The sequence below is a fragment of the Fusarium venenatum genome, assembly GCF_020744135.1.
Source record: "Fusarium venenatum strain MPI-CAGE-CH-0201 chromosome Unknown EDB82scaffold_3, whole genome shotgun sequence".
NCBI lineage: Eukaryota > Fungi > Ascomycota > Sordariomycetes > Hypocreales > Nectriaceae > Fusarium > Fusarium venenatum.
In genome coordinates, this window is record NW_027072131.1 from 7,330,482 (window position 1) to 7,351,348 (window position 20,867).

Sequence of the window (20,867 nt, forward strand, 5' to 3'; positions counted from 1 at the left end):
TAGTCAGTGTATGTCGTTTGAGCTGGTTTGAAGTGCTAATGAGGGCGAGGTATGGATGGGAGGAAGAAGATGGCGAAGACGGGATGGGATGATGGAAGAGCGGAAGACGAATATGGGGCGGGGTAATATAATTAAAGCTTACTTCTAAGCAAGAGTGAAGGCGCCCTTGTTGGTATTTGCAGGTATTTGCAGGTGATGATCATAAAATGTCAAGATGAAACAGCGGGGGTAGGTGCTGATGAGGGAGGAGAGCGGGGAGAGGGAATGGGCTACGCCTCGACTGCTAGCGATGAAACTGGGAAGACGGGCAAGGGACGGTCTGGTGAATATTTGGCAGCCTGAGGTTCGATACTACCTACTACTTACTTAACAGGTGGTAGGTAATAGAAGGGAAGGAGCTGGGCGTCGATGGACGGACTTGCTCACAATGCGGCGTCGTCGAGAAGACAGCAGAAGACAGTGGAATCCACTATAATCTTGCAGTGCCTTCCGTGGGTAGTAAATCACGAATATATCAGCATCAAAACATATAATGAGTAGGATTTGATGCATCCTGGGTTAGGGGTGAGGAGCCCTAGGTAAGTGTTGCACTCTGAAATAATTAAATATCGAGGTTATGTAATGACCAGCAAAAGGAAATATGCAGCAATGGATGCTATACCTAAAGAATCTATGATTGTGAAGCAAAGGTTGTTGCTTGGTCGTATGCCTTCATTCAACTGCTGATTGTCACAAACCCACACAAAGAATTATCCGGTCGATAATAGGGGCATCAAAATTCCATGCCATCCATTTTTAGTATTACTTCTCTCAAGTACCTGTGATAATACAAACCACCCATTTCATCATTGTTAAGCACAAAACTGTCCACTAGTATACACGTAGTCAAAGCCAAAGATAAATCTTTCTGTCCATTGCCATCCTATTTTGTTACTTCCTTACGCCTTTTAGTCCATTCTCCAAAATCCCCTAAGTCATCATCGTTTTTAACGCCATTCCCAATGTCAAAACCTCATGATCTTCGCCCTGTACCCCCGGGAGTTGTTTATCCAAGCCCATTAGTCCATACACAGCCAGTTGCGCTGACCGCACCGAATACTCCATAGTAAACGTCACTTCACGCTCGATCTCAACGAACTGTCCCATCAGACCCAAATTTTTGCTTCCATCGGGGATCACCTTTGGTCTATCGCCCTTCTTGCGCGTGAGGAATGGACTACCGATCAATGGCATCAGACAAGGGATGGTGATGGAGCGCTCGAGTGTCGGCTGAAGGGGAAAGGCCATGAGGTGGAGTAGCTCCGTCAGGATCTCAGCGCCTGTGCACTCGAGCATTGGTTTCCTGACATATCGACCCTGTTGATCGGGGAATAGACCATAGCCCCAGAATACAAACACGCCGTCGGGCTGGTCTTTGACATACGGTTGCTGGGGAATGGTCAGGGAAAGCATCCAGGGACAGTCACGAAAAGTCAATAGAGGTACAGACCCCGTTAACGTGCCAGTCCATTTGCAAAGATGCTCAAAGAAAGCTGGGTCACGAAGGGTGACGGTGAAAGAGAGCCAAGTTGACTTAGAAGGCCGATCAAAGAAAGCTTCCGGGTTGCCAAACGTTTGTGGACGCTCCAAAGCAAGCCTGTCCCAGAATGTCCACGAAGGGTCAAGCTCGTGGGGTGCTGAATCGCGCAGTTCCATTGTCGGAGGAGGCTGCTCGTTTGTGCCATATCCCATTCCCGAAGTCAATGAGCCAAGCGTGAGGAGGACGATGTCGTCGGGCCCCAACGTTAACTGCACATGTTTGCCGTCTTGATAGGTCTTCAGGGCAGATACCCGAAAGTCAGGGCCGATATCCTCAATTTCCAAACCGCTGACCAATATTCCTAGACAAGTCAGACAAACATTTCTTTGAGCCGAAACAAAACTTACCGTGACGAAATTCGACATCTGATGCCTTTAGATATTGTGACAATGGCTTAATAATAGCTTGAAAATCTTCCTCGGGTGCCTGCTCAACGCCCGACAGAGTTCCCATGTTGGGAAACTCGTGCAACATTCGGTGCAGGCATCGTCTGAACTCAACAGCACTACACCAAGGGTGAAAGCGATTGAGGGAAGACCACAGATCCCAAAAGTTCGTCTCAAAGAAATCTGGCTCGAATAACGCTTGAATCTCAAGCCCTTCCAGCTCCTCTTCTGTCTCGAGAACGACCCTCATCAAGTCGCATTGGTTCTTCACACTCAAACCCATGGTGCTGACATCGACTGCCTCTGGCTTTTCTCTCCCATTCTCGTCAAAGACCTGCCTCACTAACCTTGATCCAGAGGCACCCAACTTCTTACTTTCCTGATTGAAGCGACGAAGCCTGGCAGCTAATGTCTCGCCCTCTGTCTCAGAAGGTACTTTTTCTAGCATGCCATATAAACAGTGATACGTGAGGCTCATTTTTCGAATCGCAGATACCCTATACCCTGTGTCCCAGGACGGCTTCGAGAATGACGCTATCGATCCGCCCGCTTTCGAAGACGCCTCGAGAATATGAATGTGGCTGCCCGGCACATTGGCATCATCAATCAAAAAGACAGCGGCAGCCAGTGAAGCGATGCCGCCGCCGACGAGCCAGATGTGAGGGCTGTTGGAATAAGAGCCATTGCTGATATCCGGGCTGTTGCTGAGGCTGATTACACCTTTATCGTCGTCGGTAGTCACCTTGGGATCGTCATGGTTATCCTCCATACCCAATGTGTTGTCGTCCGTTCTTATCGACCTTTGACCAGGGAGTCTGGCAAGCGAGAAATAAACGCAGGATCCTTGTCGATGGATGAGTTGTCGTGCTTAGCGATGCGAATTGGCACACACGTGTAATTGGTGAAGGATTTTTTACTGCTTGCTTTTTGTCTTTCGACAATGCTGATAACAGTCTAGCTTTAATATTTTGCAGGAAACCGCCGATTGAATATCCTAGGAACTAAGATCACGAGAGTATGGCGAGAATTTATGGCTGGCTTTCCCTGTTCTCAGCACGAACCAAATCACGGCCCGGTCCATCCATTACAACGAGCAAATAAGGGCTCAACCGCATAACTTATTACGCAAATTGGCCAATCTCTGACGACCTTTCTGATCTGTCTCAGGGTTTTCTCAGCCTCAAAAGGTGGATTGACTCAGAAGCGCTGGCTTGTCGAGGGACGAGGGAGAATCGTACGATGCGTTGGCGTGATAGTGAGTGGACCGAGCATCCATCAGAAGCGGACCGTAACTTGCTACGGGGAAAGGGTCTAGACATTGATGCTTGGCATTTGTTGCAATGACAAGATATATATGCGGTGAGTGCTTGGATCTTTTGCAATCTTTGACAGCGATTGACAGACCTATGTTACGAAAGATGGTTGGAGATATGTTGAGCTGCTAACCTCACGAATGTCATGGGAATAAACAGCAGCCAACATACTTTCGGTCTTGATGTGCACTGTTGGGCTACCATAGCGCCACTGATCTAGCCCGCACGATGGACGCCGGTTTTTCGACTACAGACGCATACTGACGGAAGCCACTCAACGTCTTTTTCATGATATGATCCTCCGTTTACCGGCCCTCAGGGTCTACGGCCCCGCAAGAAACATTCCGGAGTGGTGGACCTTTAACGGCCGAGCCAAGACCATTAACGAAAGCAAGGGTTCTGATGTAAAGACGATTCTTGCATCATCGACAAGGTAAAAAATAATCGATTTTACTTTCTGAAACAAATATGTCGCCCTTTGTGCATCATTATATCGTGTTTGCGCAGGTCCGGGTAGATGCCGATGCAGCCAGCCGTGATTTACCGGTGCAACTCGTGCCCGGCATAGCTCTGGGTATTCAAACGCGATGGTCATGGCATGAAGAACTGATTCCAACAAGCATTGACGACAAAGTTGCTCTGACAAAAGGTAAACCTGTCTAGCCTGTCACAAGATGCCAAACAAGCTTGCCTGAGGATTGGCAGTCTTGGTCATGCGAGTTCCCTGCCTCTAGGTCGCGCGAGAAAATAAGACGTCATTTCGTTGTACAAGCCGGAGATCTCCTTATAATTAACTCTATCTCTTCTGGCAGGTTGTCCATGGAAAAATATGGCGCTGCGACAATAGAAGTCAAAATTGACGAGAAACAGGATTGGTAAAGGCTCGTCTCACTTCCCTAGCCAATAACAATTACCTCGGCATCTTCCGAAGCCTCAGAAGATGGCGCATCAATAGCCGATGTAGCTCGACATTCCAGGCCGACCTCTCCGAGACGAACCTCACCACCAAGAACCAACGTCGATATATCTACCTGAACCCCTTAGATCCTCGGCCCAGAACCTCAAATCTTATCAATCTTTGCTTTCACTTTGTTAAATCCCTCTAGCTTCCGAACCTTGCACTCTGCCCATTCTAAACTCCACAATGGCCTAATTAGCGCAAAAGATTCTGCGCAGAAAGCCTCAATGGTGATAGTATCATGGACACCGATTGATAAGAAACGGGTCGGCACGCCAAGACACAATAACTTGCGGGACCTTTTACGTACTAACAGGACCTAGCACGGGCAAGACCGGCTCTTTTTGTTCCGCCAAATTGAAGACAATTTTGCTTTCGATTTTTTGGACTTGTACATACGTGTTCATCAAACAATGTACCAACCTACCAATGCGACGTCTACGCGAACCAATTGGTAAAGTTACGGCTCTGTCCCGCCCAGATGGAGATCGACAACACATCCCAGATAGGACCCAAACTTTTCTCTTCTGTGTTGGCCTGAAAAGTCGACAGCCAGGGTGTCTTTGGACAAGCTCTCCACTTCTTCCCGCCAACGCGTCTACAAGCTTCCGAACCAAAGGTTTGACATTTATGAGGAAGCAAAATGCTGCGCCTCTGGTACAAGTCGAAAAGAGTTTGCTAAGCTGAAGCTGACACACGTAATGCCAGAGATCAATACTCAACTTGGTTGTTGTGATTACTGTTTTGTCAATGATTACACACGCCCTAGGAATACGCCTTGATAGTCGCTATTTGCGTATTCGGCTTTTACGATTACGAGAACTTGAGATTAGTGATTACCGGTACTGTACAGTACTTACAGTGCCGTGAAGCAGCGCAGCCATCCCGCCATGTCACTACCCGCCCAGCCCTGACATCAGCAATCAAGTGAAGTTGTGATGGTTCCGATTTGATAAGGCAGACGGCAAAGAGGAAGGTTGCAGTCGTTTAAGCAGAACAATTGATGTATGTAAGACAAAGAACGCAAGTCAGCAAGCGACGGCCCGTCTGCATTATCTGACAGACTGTAGAGCCAACAGGATGAAGCCCGACGGCCCGTGCTGGGAACAATATGTATAGATAACATATTCTTCTTGAAGTCAGTTGACAACCTTTACGGGTATCACAACAAGGAGACTGACTGCATCATGGTGGTAGCCGAAAGGGAATGATGATTGTCAAGGCTGTCCCTGTAGCCCACGCGGTCGATACGCCACATCACTAAACCACCAATGGGCAAGCCTTAAGAAAGGGGCCTGATTATAAGGCACACCAAATCGAGTACTCTAACCAACACTGCAAATTGCACCTCTATGCGACAGGTACATGTTAGTAGGATTGTAACATGGAATCCTGCAGCTTTGAAGGATTGAAACAGGGTGTTAGATTGGACAGTTTTAGTCGAAGGAATTGGCCAGTAAAACGAAAGCAAGGAAAAATAGAAGCTTTAGGATTCTATGATGGCATTTGAAGTTTTTCTTTTTTTGCCTTATGTCATTCATTTAGTTGACAATCAAAAATGTAATTAATTTCTCCAACTTTATGAACCAGACTAGAAAGGATAATAAAGAGAAAAAGGATGATGCTTCCACGCTAACTTATAACCAAAGTAGCGCTCGGTTTTATTGTCCTAATTTTCTTTCTTTTTAGAGACCTCTCCCGACCGACAGTTTGAGAATATCCCTCCACTTGGTTCCGGCCTGTCTCCATCATTTCCCGCCTTTCTTGACATCCCATCCCATCCATCTCCAAGCTACCAAGGTAAGTGGTACCTAACCTAACGTTGGACTGGACTAGGTTAATCTCTCCCTCCACACCCAACCCAACACCTCTTTCTTAACCTTGACCCCCTTTTACCTCTTTCTTTTTTCTCTTACCTCACCTCTTTTTTTACCCTCTTCCCTTACTTCTACTCCTCACTTCCGCTCACGTCAGAGAATTACATTATTCTCTGTTGTAAAGTTGAAGTTGGTGTGTGGTCGTTTATTCGTCCTTTTCACTTTTTTTTCCCCTTCTGTGGCTGTTCTAATTGTCAGCTCAGTTCCAGGGCCTCAACGCCTTGCCCCTCCACCTCCCACCGCGTTTTGACTTTCCGCCTCGATACTCTCGTCGCAGAAAGGACTACGACAGGACTACCACCTCGAGTAAACGTAAGTGTTGCACTGCGTCTCATCTAAGCCTCACTCCTACATAATCACCTGCCTGTGTCCCCCACGAATCCTTCCATCTCTATCTATCTCATGCCGCCTTCAATGGCTTCTTGAAATACCCCTACTGCATCCTGCAGATCCTGACTGTTTTGCCCCGGACTTACGCCTGCGCTTAGACCAGTCTATCCGAGATCAATATCAATGTGGTAAACGACACCGCCGAGTACTCCTTCCAAACCAATTCGAATCGATTTCAACACGATGGCTTCGATACTTTTGCCGAAACGCTTCCGCGGCGAAACTGCGCCTACCGAGAAAACAACCCCATCATGGGCTTCCAAGCGACTTACGCCCATCGCCCAGTTCATCTCTCGCCTAGCATGCTCCCACCCCATTCACACCGTCGTCCTTGTCGCCGTCCTCGCGAGCACTTCATACGTCGGTCTGCTCCAGGAGAGCTTGTTCAGCACCGATCTTCCTACAGTGGGCAAAGCCGATTGGTCTTCGCTCGTTGAAGGAAGCCGTGTCTTGCGCGCGGGTCCTGAGACTTCCTGGAACTGGAAGTCTATTGAGCAGGACTCTGTCCTTGAAGCTGGCGCTGATGCTGACCATCTCGCTCTTCTGACTCTCGTCTTCCCCGACACTCTCTCAGCCGAATCCTCCAGCAATGCTCCTCGATCCAGCCATGTGCCTGTTCCTCAGAACCTGTCTATTACACCTCTTCCCCCAACCGAGAACTCTTTCACCGCCTATTCCCAGGACAGCATCCTCGCCTACTCTCTTCCTTACGCTGAGGGTCCCGAGTTCCTTGCTGCTACCCAGGAGATTCCCAGCGAGGATGCCGTCGAGACTGAGACACAGCACGGCCGTGAGAAGAAGACATGGATCATGAAGGCTGCCAAGGTCAACACCCAGAACAGCGTTATCCAATGGGTTAACAATGCCTGGACTGAGTTCCTTGATCTCCTCAAGAACGCCGAGACCCTCGACATTGTCATTATGTTCCTGGGTTACATTGCTATGCACTTGACCTTTGTCTCCCTCTTTCTGTCTATGCGAAAGCTGGGATCCAAGTTCTGGCTCGGTATCTGCACTCTGTTCTCCTCTGTATTCGCCTTCCTCTTTGGTCTTGCAGTCACCACCAAGCTGGGTGTTCCCATCAGCGTGATCCTTCTGTCTGAGGGTCTTCCTTTCTTGGTTGTTACTATTGGCTTTGAGAAGAACATTGTCCTTACCCGCGCCGTCATGTCGCACGCCATTGAACACCGACGTCAAATCCAGAACTCCAAGTCTCGCAAGGGATCTCCTGAGCGTTCCATGCAAAACGTTATCCAGTACGCTGTTCAGTCTGCCATCAAGGAGAAGGGTTTCGAGATCATGCGCGATTATGCCATTGAGATTGCCATTCTTGCCATGGGTGCTGCTTCTGGTGTTCAGGGCGGTCTCCAGCACTTCTGCTTCTTGGCCGCTTGGACTCTGTTCTTTGACTTTATTCTCCTCTTCTCTTTCTACACTGCCATTCTCAGCATCAAGCTCGAAATCAACCGCATCAAGCGCCACGTTGACATGCGCAAGGCTCTTGAGGATGATGGCGTCAGCCGCCGAGTTGCCGAGACCGTTGCCAAGAGTGACGGTGATTTGAAGGGTGACTCTTCTCTTTTCGGTCGCAAGAGCAGCAGCGTTCCCACTTTCAAGGTTATGATGATCCTCGGTTTCATCTTGGTCAACATTGTCAACATTCTCTCCATCCCATTCCGCAACCCCAGCTCTCTGTCCACTATTCGTACCTGGGCTAGCAGTCTCGGTGGTGTTGTTGCTCCTCTTTCCGTCGACCCCTTCAAGGTTGCTTCCAACGGTTTGGACGCTATTCTAGCTGCTGCCAAGGCCAACAACCGACCTACCCTAGTGACCATTCTCACTCCCATCAAGTACGAGCTCGAGTATCCTTCCGTTCACTACGCACTTGGTTCTGCCATCGGTGGAAACGGCCCCGAATACACCGATGCTTTCCATCACCACTTCCAAGGATACGGCGTTGGTGGCCGCATGGTTGGCGGAATCCTCAAGTCTCTCGAGGACCCCGTTCTTTCCAAGTGGATCGTCATTGCCCTTGCTCTCAGCGTTGCCCTCAACGGTTACCTCTTCAACGTCGCCCGCTGGGGTATTAAGGATCCCAATGTTCCTGAGCACAACATCGACCGAAACGAGCTCGCCCGTGCTCAGCAGTTCAACGACACTGGCTCCGCTACTCTTCCCCTTGGCGAATACGTTCCTCCTACTCCCATGCGCACTGAGCCTAGCACCCCCGCCATCACCGATGATGAGGCTGAGAGTCTTCAATCGACTAAGGCTCGATCTGCCGATCTGCCCAACCGACCTAATGAGGAACTCGAGAAGCTTTTGTCTGAGAAGCGCGTCCGTGAGATGAGTGACGAGGAGCTTGTTTCCCTGTCTATGCGCGGCAAGATTCCTGGTTACGCTCTTGAGAAGACCCTTGGTGACTTTACTCGTGCTGTCAAGATTCGACGTACCATCATCGCCCGCAACAAGGCCACCACCGACCTGACCCACTCGCTCGACCGATCCAAGCTGCCTTACGAAAACTACAACTGGGAGCGCGTCTTTGGTGCCTGCTGTGAGAACGTTATTGGATACATGCCCCTTCCTGTTGGTGTTGCTGGACCTCTTGTCATCGATGGCCAGAGCTACTTCATTCCCATGGCTACTACTGAGGGTGTCCTGGTTGCCAGTGCCAGCCGAGGTTGCAAGGCTATCAACTCTGGAGGTGGTGCCGTTACTGTCCTGACTGCCGATGGTATGACCCGTGGTCCTTGTGTTGCTTTCGAGACTCTTGAGCGTGCTGGTGCCGCCAAGCTCTGGCTTGACTCTGAGGCCGGTTCAGATACCATGAAGAAGGCTTTCAACTCCACCAGTCGATTCGCCCGTCTCCAGTCCATGAAGACCGCTCTTGCTGGTACCTACCTCTACATTCGTTTCAAGACTACTACCGGTGACGCTATGGGTATGAACATGATTTCCAAGGGTGTCGAGCACGCCCTGAGCGTTATGGCCAACGAGGCGGGATTCGATGATATGCAGATCGTCTCTGTTTCTGGAAACTACTGTACCGATAAGAAGGCCGCTGCCCTGAACTGGATTGACGGTCGTGGCAAGGGTATTGTCGCCGAGGCTATCATTCCTGGTGAGGTTGTTCGCAGTGTTCTTAAGAGCGATGTCGATGCCCTTGTCGAGCTCAACATTTCTAAGAACTTGATTGGTTCCGCTATGGCTGGTTCAGTTGGTGGATTCAACGCTCACGCTGCCAACATTGTCGCCGCCATCTTCTTGGCCACTGGCCAGGACCCTGCTCAGGTTGTCGAGAGCGCCAACTGTATCACCATCATGAAGAAGTAAGTTTATCCTATCGCATAACCTCAGACATTCGCTAACCTTGACAGCCTCAACGGAGCTCTCCAAATCTCTGTTTCCATGCCTTCTCTTGAGGTCGGAACCCTCGGTGGTGGTACTATCCTTGAGCCCCAAAGCGCCATGCTTGATCTCCTCGGTGTCCGAGGTTCTCACCCCACTAACCCTGGTGACAACGCCCGCCGCCTGGCTCGCATCATCGGTGCCTCTGTCCTTGCTGGAGAGCTGTCTCTCTGCAGTGCTTTGGCTGCTGGTCACCTTGTCAGAGCTCACATGCAGCACAACCGAAGTGCCGCTCCCTCTCGCAGCACTACTCCCGCTCCCATGACACCCGGTCTATCCATGACCACTTCGGCGTCAACAACATCAATGAGCGCTGCTGCCATCCAGAGGTCAAAGCGATAAATGACGAGCGTTTGCATTTGAAGGAGTAGTTGACGAAGTTTTAAAAGAATAGAGATGAGCATGTACGACATATGGTCTGGGATGGATGATGGGTCATACAACATGGAGTTTTTTCGCATTGGGACATTCTGGAAAGGTCGCGCAAAGCGTACATACATATACAGTCGTCGAAAGATGCAAATATTGGTAGCATGAGTTTAATACCGCTCCAAATAGTCAATTTTAATCCTTTTTTGTTATATGAGCTGTTCTCGAGTCCTCAAATTGACCGCTGGAAACATGAGAGACGAAATTAGTGGGCCACTTTATGATCCTTAGACTCTGGTTCTTAAACTATTTATTTTTATACGCTAACGCTTTACTACTAGCTGCCCACCCATGCAAGGTAGAGAAACGAAAAGACTGTCTCTGCTCTGTTTGGTAAAAATACTGATAAATAGAAGCAGTCTATGATGCTAGTGTATGGGCGGGGTGTACGGTCAAGCAAGGTGTAGGGTTTGCCAGAATGATAAGTTCTGTTACTAGCGAGTCGCGCGCAGCTGCAGAGATATGAGAATAAATCATCGTGCAGGGATGGATAGCTTGGGGTTTGCTGTCTTGAAAGACATTATAAAAAGAACCTCGTTAGCCAAGCTCTGGCTGGATGGATTCTGCCGTGACTGACATTGAGTAGAGGAGAGAAAAGATTAAATAAAAAGTAAAGGGGAAAAGACATATATTCCCTTCCCTAAAGGAAAAAAAAGATCTGATGAGACTGGGACTCGAACCCAGGAGGATTGCTCCACCAGGAAATTGGTGTTAAGGTTAACCTTAACCTGGCGCCATAACCAACTCGGCCATCTCACCGAATTTAGATGTAAGACCTGTTGCAAATAGACAATATAGACCCAGCCCTGGTTTTGTCTGCCGCCCTCCTTGAGAAACATCGTACTCCTAGAACTACCATGTTTTCAGGATGTCTGGATTTATTTATGTGTTGTATATATCTCCCTTCTCGTGTTTGAGTAGAGACACCCGAGAAATTGGCTTGGGATCCACAAATTGTATACCTTCGAGCCACACACCAATCAAGGCTACGCATTCACACAGCAACGAACTCTCATGTTACGATTTATGACTCCCATTAAACCTTTTCCACGCCTCTAGCTCTTTCACTCTTGCTTATTATGATAAGAAAGGGTAACGTGTACTTTGAAGCGAAATATAACAAAGTGTACACGGACGATAGACACCTTCCTGGACGATCAACAGCCCAACATGACAGAGCAAACCAGCTAGGCTATGGATCAACCACTCATCTATTTCTCCCTCATGAACCCAAACTATCACATCGCCCTTCTTTTTTCCCCTTCGTGGGGGCAACTCGAAGTCTTGAGTATCACGATCCTTGGGGTTGAGCATTCTCGGTCCGAGGGTAGAGCGACGAACCACAAACTTACGTAGTTTCCTTCAAACTTTGTGACTGATAAGGTGCCTCAACAATACTTAACCTTTGAATATTTTCAGTTCTATAAGAAGGGCCGTCATCTCCTCTTCAACTCTCGGTTCGCCTCGAAGCGAGACTGAACTCTTGGCCGCCATCTCATGTTAGTCAGACTCGCACATGATCACTTTCCTCTTGATCACTATAGGGACACATACTCTATTTCATGTATACGTAGTTTATCCAAAGCTTCTACAATTCTATCCCCCTTATGACTCTAACTCGACGCATCCTGTATCAGGGCTTTGACATTTCTTAACCCATCTTTTAGGGCTACCATTACGAAGAAGCAACAAACTTAATCACCTTTCGTCTATATAGGGAACGAGATTCCCTCGAGTACAGACAAGAACTTTTTTTGCTCTTAGGCTCTTCAAAAGCTTCAAAGGACTGATCTCGATGAGCACTTGGTTGCAAGCCTCATCCTTAGTATCACTGTCTACTGCGCTCTTGATCACTTTACTTGGTAATTAATAGTCTGCCTCTCGATACTGACAATTTGCTAACATTTTCAGAGTCATTTTCTACAGTCAAGTATTCTTGCAGCTATTAAAAAAAAACACGCATTACTCTTTATTTTCTGTTTGTAGGTAGTCGACAGATCTGCGACTACCGCAACCATTTACTAATATTTTGCAGAATAATCCTTGCGGGCACTCATCTTTACAAAATGTCCCGCTTTCCAGATAGCTACTATTATGCTTCTGGTCAAAAGGATCATCCGTCGTACTTCTACGAAGGCTCGGCTCCCTCTCGCAAGTCCTATAGCGAATACTACGCTGACAGACAAGAGGTTGAGCGAGTCTTTCGCAAAGCTAAGGCAACGAAAATGACTTCATGCTTTAAAGATGACGGCGTCGGGCTTGGCATCATGTACCCTGACGAGGAAGAGGATGAAGAAGTAGAGTGCATCTTTGAACCACAAGCCTCCTTCTTCTGCAATGTTCCTGAAAGTGCACTTGCGTCTCTTCCTCCCGCGCCAGTACCAGCATACTATGCGCATGTGCACGAGTATCAGAACACAGACTCAACGCCAAAGGCAAACTCAAAGCCCAAGGCATTCTCGGCCAGTAGTTTTAGAGATGATTACTTGTCTCTCTATTGCTGTAATGGTCAGAGAAATTCTGTCACCTCCGGCACTGTGACTCATGTCAATGCTGTTGAGGTTGCTCAGGTCGCTGAGATCTCTCCTGTTAATGAATTGAATCCTCGCGATTCTAGTTGTTCTTTTACTCGGTGTCTTGAGAAAGTCGTCAGTCCCAAAACATACAGCAAGTTATTTAAACGCGCTGGTCAAAAACTGAGGTCACGCTCAAAGGAGAGATTGGAGAGTTGGTGATTGTTGTTGGTGTGGTTGGCATGGTTGAACCGTGTGGCGTTGGTTGGTTGATGGTGGAATTGCATGTACAAACAAAGATACCCAGCGTCTGCTTTAAAAAATAAAAGCGACACACAATTCTCACAAACAATAAATGTCTCTTTTGTGGTTGTCTACTATTGTAATATATCTACTTCTGTGCTCGTCTCTTAACCATAATATGAACACCGCTTGGCGGGTTATTCGCCTCGGCAATCCAATAATTGGAAGGCCTCTTGCCTTCATACTCGTCTGGAAACTTAATGTCGTAGTTCTTTACAATATAGGCCAGGATCATCTTCATCTCAAAGTCAATTAGGAAGCGTCCAGGACACGCATGCTTTCCATGTCCAAAGGTCAGGAATTCTGGGGACGTGGTGACAAAAGTAACAGGGGGCGCTTTGTCGCCGCGACTAGCAGCCTCTTCGCGCGCGCGGGAGAAGCGGAAGGGATCGTACTTGAGGCCGTCCTCGTAGAGTTCGTCGTCGGTTTGTGCGGGGAAGCTAATAAAAGAGAGCAGAGTTCCTTTGGGAAGATGGTGGCCGTCCTGTGTTTTAAAGTCGTCGGTCATTACTTTGCGGAAGACTGCGCGTCCACCGAAAGAGCCGAGACGGATTGACTCCCTTGAAACGCTGTCGGCGCGAGTCATGGATTGAATGGCACTCTTTGTCCAATTGCCCGTATCGTCAGAACCGAGAAGGCGGTCCATCTCATCTCGCAGGACAGAAATGGTGTTGAACTCGGCATCAGAGCCAATGACATTGAGGAGGAGATTGATGACCTGGAGCTGTGTGTTGTGAATAGCGCCAAAGTTTTGGGCTACGATACGTCGTGCCATGCTGTCCCAGTTCTCGACCTCGTCTTGTCTTTCGCGAAGGGCATATTTGATCATCATTTGTAGCAAGTCTTGTGGTTCCGGCTCTTCCGGGTGGTTCTTGGCCATGTCGACGCGTTGCTTCAACAGAGGAACAACCCACTTCTTGAGCTGCGACACCTTACTGCCGACCAGCCAGCCAAAGAGGGTGCCTGTCAAGGGTTGGATGATGCGCGGCAGACCTCCTGTTAGACCTGCATTTAAGATGAAGAGTTCATTTGTGTCGAGAGCATTCTGGAGATACTCCTTGTTTCGGCCTACATTGTCAGCGATGTCCGGTCAATTGACGGGGAACACATACAGAGGGGCACTCCGACGGTAAAGCGACTAGCAGCTTGCGCAATGATCATCTTGACCGTCGGGGTGAGATCGATCTTCTTCCAATTCTCCGTGTCTGTGCCGAATTGTTCATCAAACACCTCGCGCAGCTCATCCTTCATGCTGTTGGCGACAACCTCGATTGCGCGGTTCATCTCGTACTTTACAATTAGTCCCTGCCAGGCATCGACGACATATTTATCGTGTCCGAGAGACCAAGAGACTTGGTCAATCTCAGCAAAAGCTTTTCCTTGGTCAAGAACATGGTCGGGCTGGCTCATAGTCCATTTCATCTGGTTCTGGGGAAGTAAAACTTCTATTCTAACGCCAAAACCAGGGAGAACGACTGCTTTTCCTTGTTTGAGATACTTTAATCTGTTAGTTTTTGTCACTGAGAAGTAAGGGCCATTGTAAATACTTGATGGTATGCTTCATAGAACATGGGTTGGCAATTGGTGAGGTACTGCCATCGCGTACGTAGACTGAAGCGACGAGCGCCTTCAGGTTCTCTTATTAGGGGAACACCCGGGGGATAAGGCACGCTGAGGATTTTCTCGGTAATAAAGAGAGCAATGAGTAAAATAGCAGCGACAGAAGCAATGCCTAGAGGACTTGTCAGAGCGGGCAGACGAGCCAGCAGCTCAGGCCCTACGTCCATACTAGAAGCAGCAGACATTGTGTGAAAGATCCAATTGACAAGAAGCCAGTCTTGCTTACGTCGAAGCAGTGGGGAGAGAGAGTTATATCTACCATACCGTTTCATCCATCATCCGCAAGCGATTTAGCGTGAATCCTGATCGCTAAAAGGATGGACCATGTTTTGCCCCCCACAGATCCTTGCTTGTATCGGACAGTTTAGATCAGTTAGTGCTGATGTTGCTGGTAGTTATCTTCATGATAGGCTGTAAGCACTTATTGAGAAAGCGTGGTTGATAGATATCTACTCATGCGTAGATGTGCCGCGTGAGAGATGGCGATATGCACATGCTGGCAAGGGTTCGGATGCATTGGGTGAGGAAGGTAAGCAGAATGCACCATTGCTGCATCGTTTAGATACGAGTACGAAAAAGGGTCCAGGTTATCTTGTTTCAATACGTCCATGATATAAAGGCCAAGAACCCCATGAATGTGATGGAGTTGATGGAGTTTTGACGAGTTGTTGATCCTATTGATTAAGACTGTTGGTTGTCAATTCATTAGCGAATGGAAGCACACGGTACCAAGCCTATGATAACACAACAGGGCCTAATCGCGCTTCCAAAAAACAAGCGCTCAATGATATTTATTCAGCAAACTAATTGCAAACATGTACCAACATCAAGTAATTGTGCCCGTATTGAAGTCCCGACTGTTGAAATATCGAGGATGTACAGGGTAACCTTCCTACCATGTCACATCCCCACTTCAAAGAAGCCAGGCTGTCCCTGAAAGTCCACCTCACTAATTTAAACGCTCCGCCCACCCACCGAAAACCCTTCTCCATTCTCCGACGAAAAAAAACTTATCCAAGGAAAGGTACTGATTCTTCCCATGAATATGATTCGCAACTCGAGCACTTCCTTTCAATAATTCAAGAGCCACGCCCGGTTAGCTCAATCGGTAGAGCGTGAGACTCTTACGAGTACGCGATCTCAAGGTTGCGGGTTCGACCCCCGCATCGGGCTGTTCCTATAAAAACGATTGCAAACAAGCGATGGCATATCTTTTTGATGTTTTTGTGAATTTCGATTGCTTGTCGAAGATAAAGTCCTGTAAACTTTTTTGTTTGGCCGAGTTCCCTATGACCCCTCCATCGGAAGTGCGGGGCCGAAGGAAGCGGAATTCCGTTTCTTATCAGCTGGTTTGAGGGTAGCAGAAAAAATCATCGGGAACGAAATTAGTAGCTCAGTTTATGCTATTTACATTATACACTTTAGCGTGTTTATTTTTGTAGCCAAAGCTTAGAGGTCAACGTTTCTGGCACTCACCAGGCTGCTCTCGCTCCACCTCGTCATCGTCGGCTCTCCTCTTCAACCCCTTCTCTTTCACTCTTAAGAGATTCACTTTGAAGCGCTAATGTTTGTATAATAACCTGAAGCACGTTTCACTATACATTGCGATATAAAACAATTATGGCGAGCGAAAACCCCTTCAAAGCCGCTCTCATTATCGTCGACTTCCAAGAAGACTTTTGTCCACCTGTAAGTTAGATCTTGATTGACGGATACGATGTAGGTGGATGAAACTACCATATGACATCTTGTTCATAAGGTAGAGCTTCATCCAGGATCATAGGCGGAGTATTGGTTGGTTCAGAGCGAGTACTGTATAGCTGAATGGTCTTGACATATTGTATGTGATTGAACAAGACCACTACTCCAAACTCATCACTGTTGAACCACCAAAGCTATCTTTCACATATCTCATTGACACACGACACCTAACTAATCCCTCCAGAACGGCTCCCTCGCCGTCCCAGAAGGCCGCACCATCGCTCCCACAATCAACACCCTAACAGCCCTGCCCTTCCATCTCATCCTCGCAACTAAAGACTTTCACCCACCCAGTCACATCTCCTTCGCCAGCAATCACCCATCATCAGAACCATACACATCCACCACGACAATCACACACCCGCGCGACTCCTCCCGCAGCTACACCACCACCCTATGGCCCATCCACTGCGTCCAAGGGACCCCCGGCGCGGACTTGGTCCCTGAGCTAGACGTCTCTCGTCTACACGCGGTTATTGAAAAGGGTCAAGATGAGAGGGTTGAGATGTACAGTGCCTTCTACGATCCTTTCAAAGTGAGCGATAGTGGTCTTGCTGCTATGCTGGGTGAGCAGCAGGTTACCGATGTCTTTGTCGTTGGATTGGCTGCCGACTTTTGTGTCAAGGCTACAGCTGAGGATGCAGTCAAAGAGGGCTATTCGACATGGGTAGTGAATGAGGGAACAAAGCCTGTCATGCTCGACAAGTGGGAAGATTGTAGAAAGGGTATGGAGGAGAAGGGTATTAAGTTTATATTAGTCACTGACGCCGTGGACAAATTCAGTAGTCCTAAGTCTTAGGATATCAAAATAAGTAGTCTAAGAACCCTAGTCTAAGGAAAATAAACTGACCTACTTACAACGTTGAGTGACTGTCTGGTTTGTTCGATTCGCGCGATCATATGACTGCGTGTTTTGGTGCCTTACATATTCCATGCAGCTTGGAAGTATGGTATAAGAGATGAGATTGGCCCCTTTATGCTCCTTAGACTTTAGTTCTTAGGCTATTTGTTTTGATACACTAAGACTTAGGAGAGTTTATCTACAGCGTTGGCGACCAGTGTAAAATTAATACCCTTTCCTGGTATTGTATACACCGTTCCTCTGTATATCGTGATTGGTCTTCCAACCATTGTTCAACCGCAAGTTGCTGTTTACTTTCATCCCAGTCACCATCATCGCGCAGGAGCTCCAGTCACTCGGCCGCGCCATTCATGGCACCAACAATACCCAAGGCCCAGACAAGATCCAGCATAACCTTGCATTTCTTGGCATCATCAGACGACATTTCAATGTGAAAAAGGTGACCGGAGATCAGTGGTACGTGATTATTAGCCCGCACTGCTGCATACTTGCGGTGTCCCGGTTTCGTGCGAGCGGTTCAAACTCCCGGATGCTCGCGACCTCAGTATTATTTCACGACTGTGGAATGGTGTGTGCGACTTCTTCTTCCACAGTTTGAATGAAGATACAGCTATTTTTGTCGCGTTGACGGCAAAGTTTCTTCTCGCGGTCGACGTGGATAGTGCCGTCTGCATTCGTCGGGAAAAACGCCGCGGGATCCGGGGCACTTGCCCGGCTGTTCCCTCAAGATGTCGTGCTGGTTGTACTTTTCTTGCTTTTTCCAGATCTTCTGGTCTTAGTTTCGCTCCTTTTTCTAGCTACCATTGTCGGAAGGTCGTGGCAGGTCAGTTGGTTGTGGTGTTGTATGAGGTGGCATATGGCGAAGGTGTGGCTGTGGTCGGGGACATGTCTTAGGACTCGTCAGTAAGGAGGACTTGATACAGGGAACCTAAGAATAACTCACAGGACTAATCCAGGTAGATCACGAAGTGATGGGCCTGTCCAAGGGGGGAATTATGTCGTCACTAAGTACTCTCAAGAATCTTTAAAGGCATCGTCAAGAAGGCAGCCATATGGACTGAAGTTAACGTAACTGGAAAATCGGCTTCCTTGATTTGTTCTTTGATCTTGATGGCATAATCACGACGCTGCTCAAACTTCATGCGCAGGTAGGAGTGTCGTAGGGCTATCATAGCCAGGTCTTGCTTTCAGCAAGGCCTTAACGGCGATCACTAGCTGAGGCTGAGCTTTCGTGACGTCGCTCTGCAGGAGGGTTGTAGATCGCCGTGTATCTGTAGTGTGTCGTGTTGTGCGGTCATAATAGTGACAAGTAACTTTCTCAGCGCCGGGTATCGTTGCGGGACATTTCCGTGAAGAAATTCCTTGAGGAGGTCCTGCATCTCCGCCGTGTTGGGCCGCGGTACGCTCATTATGAAAGCTGGTCAACCGTCGGTGAAGAAATATGCAAGGATTACTAGGTAACGGTTAAAGATGAAAGAGAAGAGGGGAAGAAAAGAAATTACCATAGGGCGAGGTCGGTCTTTTCTTCTTTTTTTCCCTGACATGACTCCGCTGGCTGTTTAAGTTATACATAGGACGTCGCCGGCTTTGCCTGCCCAGATCAAGGTAAGTTCTAGGAGTGAAAAATAAACAACCTAAGGGATCTAATTTAAGTAGCCTAGACTGACCTGATATTTTCGTCTTTTAGGGAGTAATGACTGGCCTAATAGACCTCCCCAACGAGCTACTCGAGGAGATCTTCCTGCTTGCCACCTGTGACGACCAGAGACAGCTAAGTAGGGCTGCTGTCGTCAACAAAAGAATACAACAAGTGGCGTTCCCTCTACTCGTACGCCATTAGAAGTGGCGACGAATCAGCAAATTCGAAGTCGGATCACTGGCTTTACACCTCCTGCGACACCTCTATCATCGTCCGCTAGTCCGAACGTTGGTATTATACACTCTGAGTACTCTGAATGTATTGGAAAGAAACCCCAACGATGGGACCCGAGCGAATCTACGACCAGAGACCCTGGCAGAATTGGCAGAAGCAGCAGAAATGACCATGCCAGATCTCGCCGAGTTCAGCGAGGGCTGGATTGATCGTATCGATGACGGCATAATAGACGTCGTCTTGGCTCTGATCCTAGCTTGGGCAAACAGACTGACTGAAGTGAGTCTATCTTTTCGAGGACGCTACGAGACTGTTGATAATTCTGTGGTATGCCGAAGTTTATCACGTCTTCCCCAGCTCAGGACCGTCGAAATCGATATGGGATATTTCCTTCCAAAACCAGAAAACCTGGGGTCATTCGAGTCAGATTTTTTCGTCTCCATGCTGTCAGGGTCTCTGACGAAATTGGTTATCACTTGGCAAAATCGCTATGACATAAGAAGATACTCTGGGTTTAACATACTTTCCCCCGGATGTGACGAGAATCGGACATGCTCACTCATCACGGAAGCCATTGGTATGTTGCTACAGGAAGCTGGGCCGGGATACAAATTCAGCAAACTACGCTGTATTGACGCTTTGGATATCAATTGGGAACCTGAATCACTGGAAAACGCGGTGGAACTTGGCAAGTCCAGATGCGTTAGAGTTATTGAGCCTATATCGATGATTCGTTCTATACTATGATCGTGGTTAGGGCGCCTTCTAGCACGCAACGTCTTCCCCACAGCTACCTACAACCACCAAACGCACATATCGGTCAATGTGACCACCCCAGGGCTACAGGCAAACAACAGCAGCGGTGACTGTCGCCCAAACAGCCTGAAAGAAATCTCCTCGGTAGTCCAAGCCACCCAAGAAACGCTGAACAGCCACGGAGCTAATGGCGGTAGCTACAAAGCATGTGGCAATCTTGCACGACAAGCCCCGGCGCAGGATGGCAGCCCCAATAAGAAGATCGCAAATGGGGATTATTCGAGATGTGGTTGAACCATCGTCGGGACTGCGGTCGTTTTGATATTGGTAGAAAGATGCGGTTGATGTTGCGCCGTGGGTGAAGCGCGAGGCACTGCCGTAGAAGAGGAGCAGAGCGAGAGAGGTTGGAAGATATTGTTTCAAGAGAGAGAGGGACATTGTGGGTGGATTTGTTGATGATGGAATTGAGTAGAACGAGGGATATTGTTGTTATGTGGAATTGCTGAGTCAGATTATAGACTGAGTGGAAGTGAGCCGCATAGCCGTAATAATAACAAAGTTAGTTCTTGATTAAAAGTAAGATTGTTTTTTGTATAATAAACGTTCAATCCTCCAATATTAGTCTTGTTAGTATTTTCGTTGAACACTGGATTATTTTACTGCCAGATTCTCCCGACAGGGAACAGGAAAATTGATCCGATTCCAGGACTGTAGATGTGTTGGCAGTACCATTGTATCCCAATCCAATATCTCAAACAATGAGTGAATGAATATATGTAAATTTAGAGATGAAGAAATTGTTTATGCTTTGTACGACATGCACGTCATCCCGTAGA

At 48.0% G+C, this 20,867-nt stretch overlaps 6 protein-coding genes and 2 non-coding genes across 8 annotated transcripts; 4 read left to right on the plus strand and 4 right to left on the minus strand.

Annotated features, from left to right (window-relative positions):
* Positions 1 to 884: 884 nt before the first annotated feature.
* Positions 885 to 2,931, minus strand: EDB82DRAFT_278996 (oleate hydratase). Its single transcript, XM_025728971.2, has 2 exons — positions 1,927 to 2,931; positions 885 to 1,880 (listed from the first exon to the last, which is right to left on the minus strand). Exons 1-2 carry the CDS (start codon positions 2,732 to 2,734, stop codon positions 970 to 972), a joined length of 1,719 nt encoding a protein of 572 aa, XP_025583285.2. The 5' UTR covers positions 2,735 to 2,931; the 3' UTR covers positions 885 to 969.
* Positions 2,932 to 6,686: 3,755 nt separating this feature from the next.
* On the plus strand, positions 6,687 to 10,256 carry EDB82DRAFT_478810 (hydroxymethylglutaryl-coenzyme A reductase-domain-containing protein; the record flags this gene model as incomplete). The annotated part of the gene is made up of 2 exons (XM_025728974.1): positions 6,687 to 9,835; positions 9,884 to 10,256. 2 exons carry the CDS (start codon positions 6,687 to 6,689, stop codon positions 10,254 to 10,256), a joined length of 3,522 nt encoding a protein of 1,173 aa, XP_025583288.1.
* Positions 10,257 to 11,002: 746 nt separating this feature from the next.
* Positions 11,003 to 11,102, minus strand: EDB82DRAFT_t209. Its single transcript has one exon. It is a non-coding gene; the product is annotated as a tRNA-Leu (tRNA).
* Positions 11,103 to 12,409: 1,307 nt separating this feature from the next.
* Positions 12,410 to 13,154, plus strand: EDB82DRAFT_560072 (uncharacterized protein; the record flags this gene model as incomplete). The annotated part of the gene is made up of 1 exon (XM_025728975.2): positions 12,410 to 13,154. The coding sequence occupies one exon, from the start codon at positions 12,410 to 12,412 to the stop codon at positions 13,076 to 13,078; it is 669 nt and encodes a 222-aa protein (XP_025583289.1). The 3' UTR covers positions 13,079 to 13,154.
* Positions 13,155 to 13,247: 93 nt separating this feature from the next.
* On the minus strand, positions 13,248 to 14,964 carry EDB82DRAFT_478812 (cytochrome P450; the record flags this gene model as incomplete). Its single annotated transcript, XM_025728976.2, has 3 exons — positions 13,248 to 14,227; positions 14,272 to 14,656; positions 14,707 to 14,964. 3 exons carry the CDS (start codon positions 14,962 to 14,964, stop codon positions 13,248 to 13,250), a joined length of 1,623 nt encoding a protein of 540 aa, XP_025583290.2.
* A 905-nt stretch (positions 14,965 to 15,869) lies between these two features.
* EDB82DRAFT_t197 lies at positions 15,870 to 15,952 on the plus strand. Its single transcript has one exon. It is a non-coding gene; the product is annotated as a tRNA-Lys (tRNA).
* A 274-nt stretch (positions 15,953 to 16,226) lies between these two features.
* On the plus strand, positions 16,227 to 17,408 carry EDB82DRAFT_510193 (Isochorismatase-like protein). The gene is made up of 2 exons (XM_025728978.2): positions 16,227 to 16,468; positions 16,725 to 17,408. The coding sequence occupies exons 1-2, from the start codon at positions 16,400 to 16,402 to the stop codon at positions 17,337 to 17,339; spliced, it is 684 nt and encodes a 227-aa protein (XP_025583291.1). The 5' UTR covers positions 16,227 to 16,399; the 3' UTR covers positions 17,340 to 17,408.
* Positions 17,409 to 19,916: 2,508 nt separating this feature from the next.
* On the minus strand, positions 19,917 to 20,835 carry EDB82DRAFT_510196 (uncharacterized protein). Its single transcript, XM_025728980.2, has 2 exons — positions 20,074 to 20,835; positions 19,917 to 20,016 (listed from the first exon to the last, which is right to left on the minus strand). The coding sequence occupies exon 1, from the start codon at positions 20,467 to 20,469 to the stop codon at positions 20,116 to 20,118; it is 354 nt and encodes a 117-aa protein (XP_025583293.1). The 5' UTR covers positions 20,470 to 20,835; the 3' UTR covers positions 19,917 to 20,016; positions 20,074 to 20,115.
* Between the last annotated feature and the right edge of the window lie 32 nt (positions 20,836 to 20,867).

Coding starts and splice junctions, on each gene's coding strand:
- EDB82DRAFT_278996 (XM_025728971.2), bottom strand. CDS start 2,734: ATGGAGGATAACCATGACGATCCCAAGGTGACTACCGACGACGATAAA. Junction 1,881..1,926: donor AGATGTCGAATTTCGTCACG/GTAAGTTTTGTT, acceptor TGACTTGTCTAG/GAATATTGGTCAGCGGTTTG.
- EDB82DRAFT_510193 (XM_025728978.2), top strand. CDS start 16,400: ATGGCGAGCGAAAACCCCTTCAAAGCCGCTCTCATTATCGTCGACTTC. Junction 16,469..16,724: donor AAGAAGACTTTTGTCCACCT/GTAAGTTAGATC, acceptor TAATCCCTCCAG/AACGGCTCCCTCGCCGTCCC.
- EDB82DRAFT_510196 (XM_025728980.2), bottom strand. CDS start 20,469: ATGTCCCTCTCTCTCTTGAAACAATATCTTCCAACCTCTCTCGCTCTG.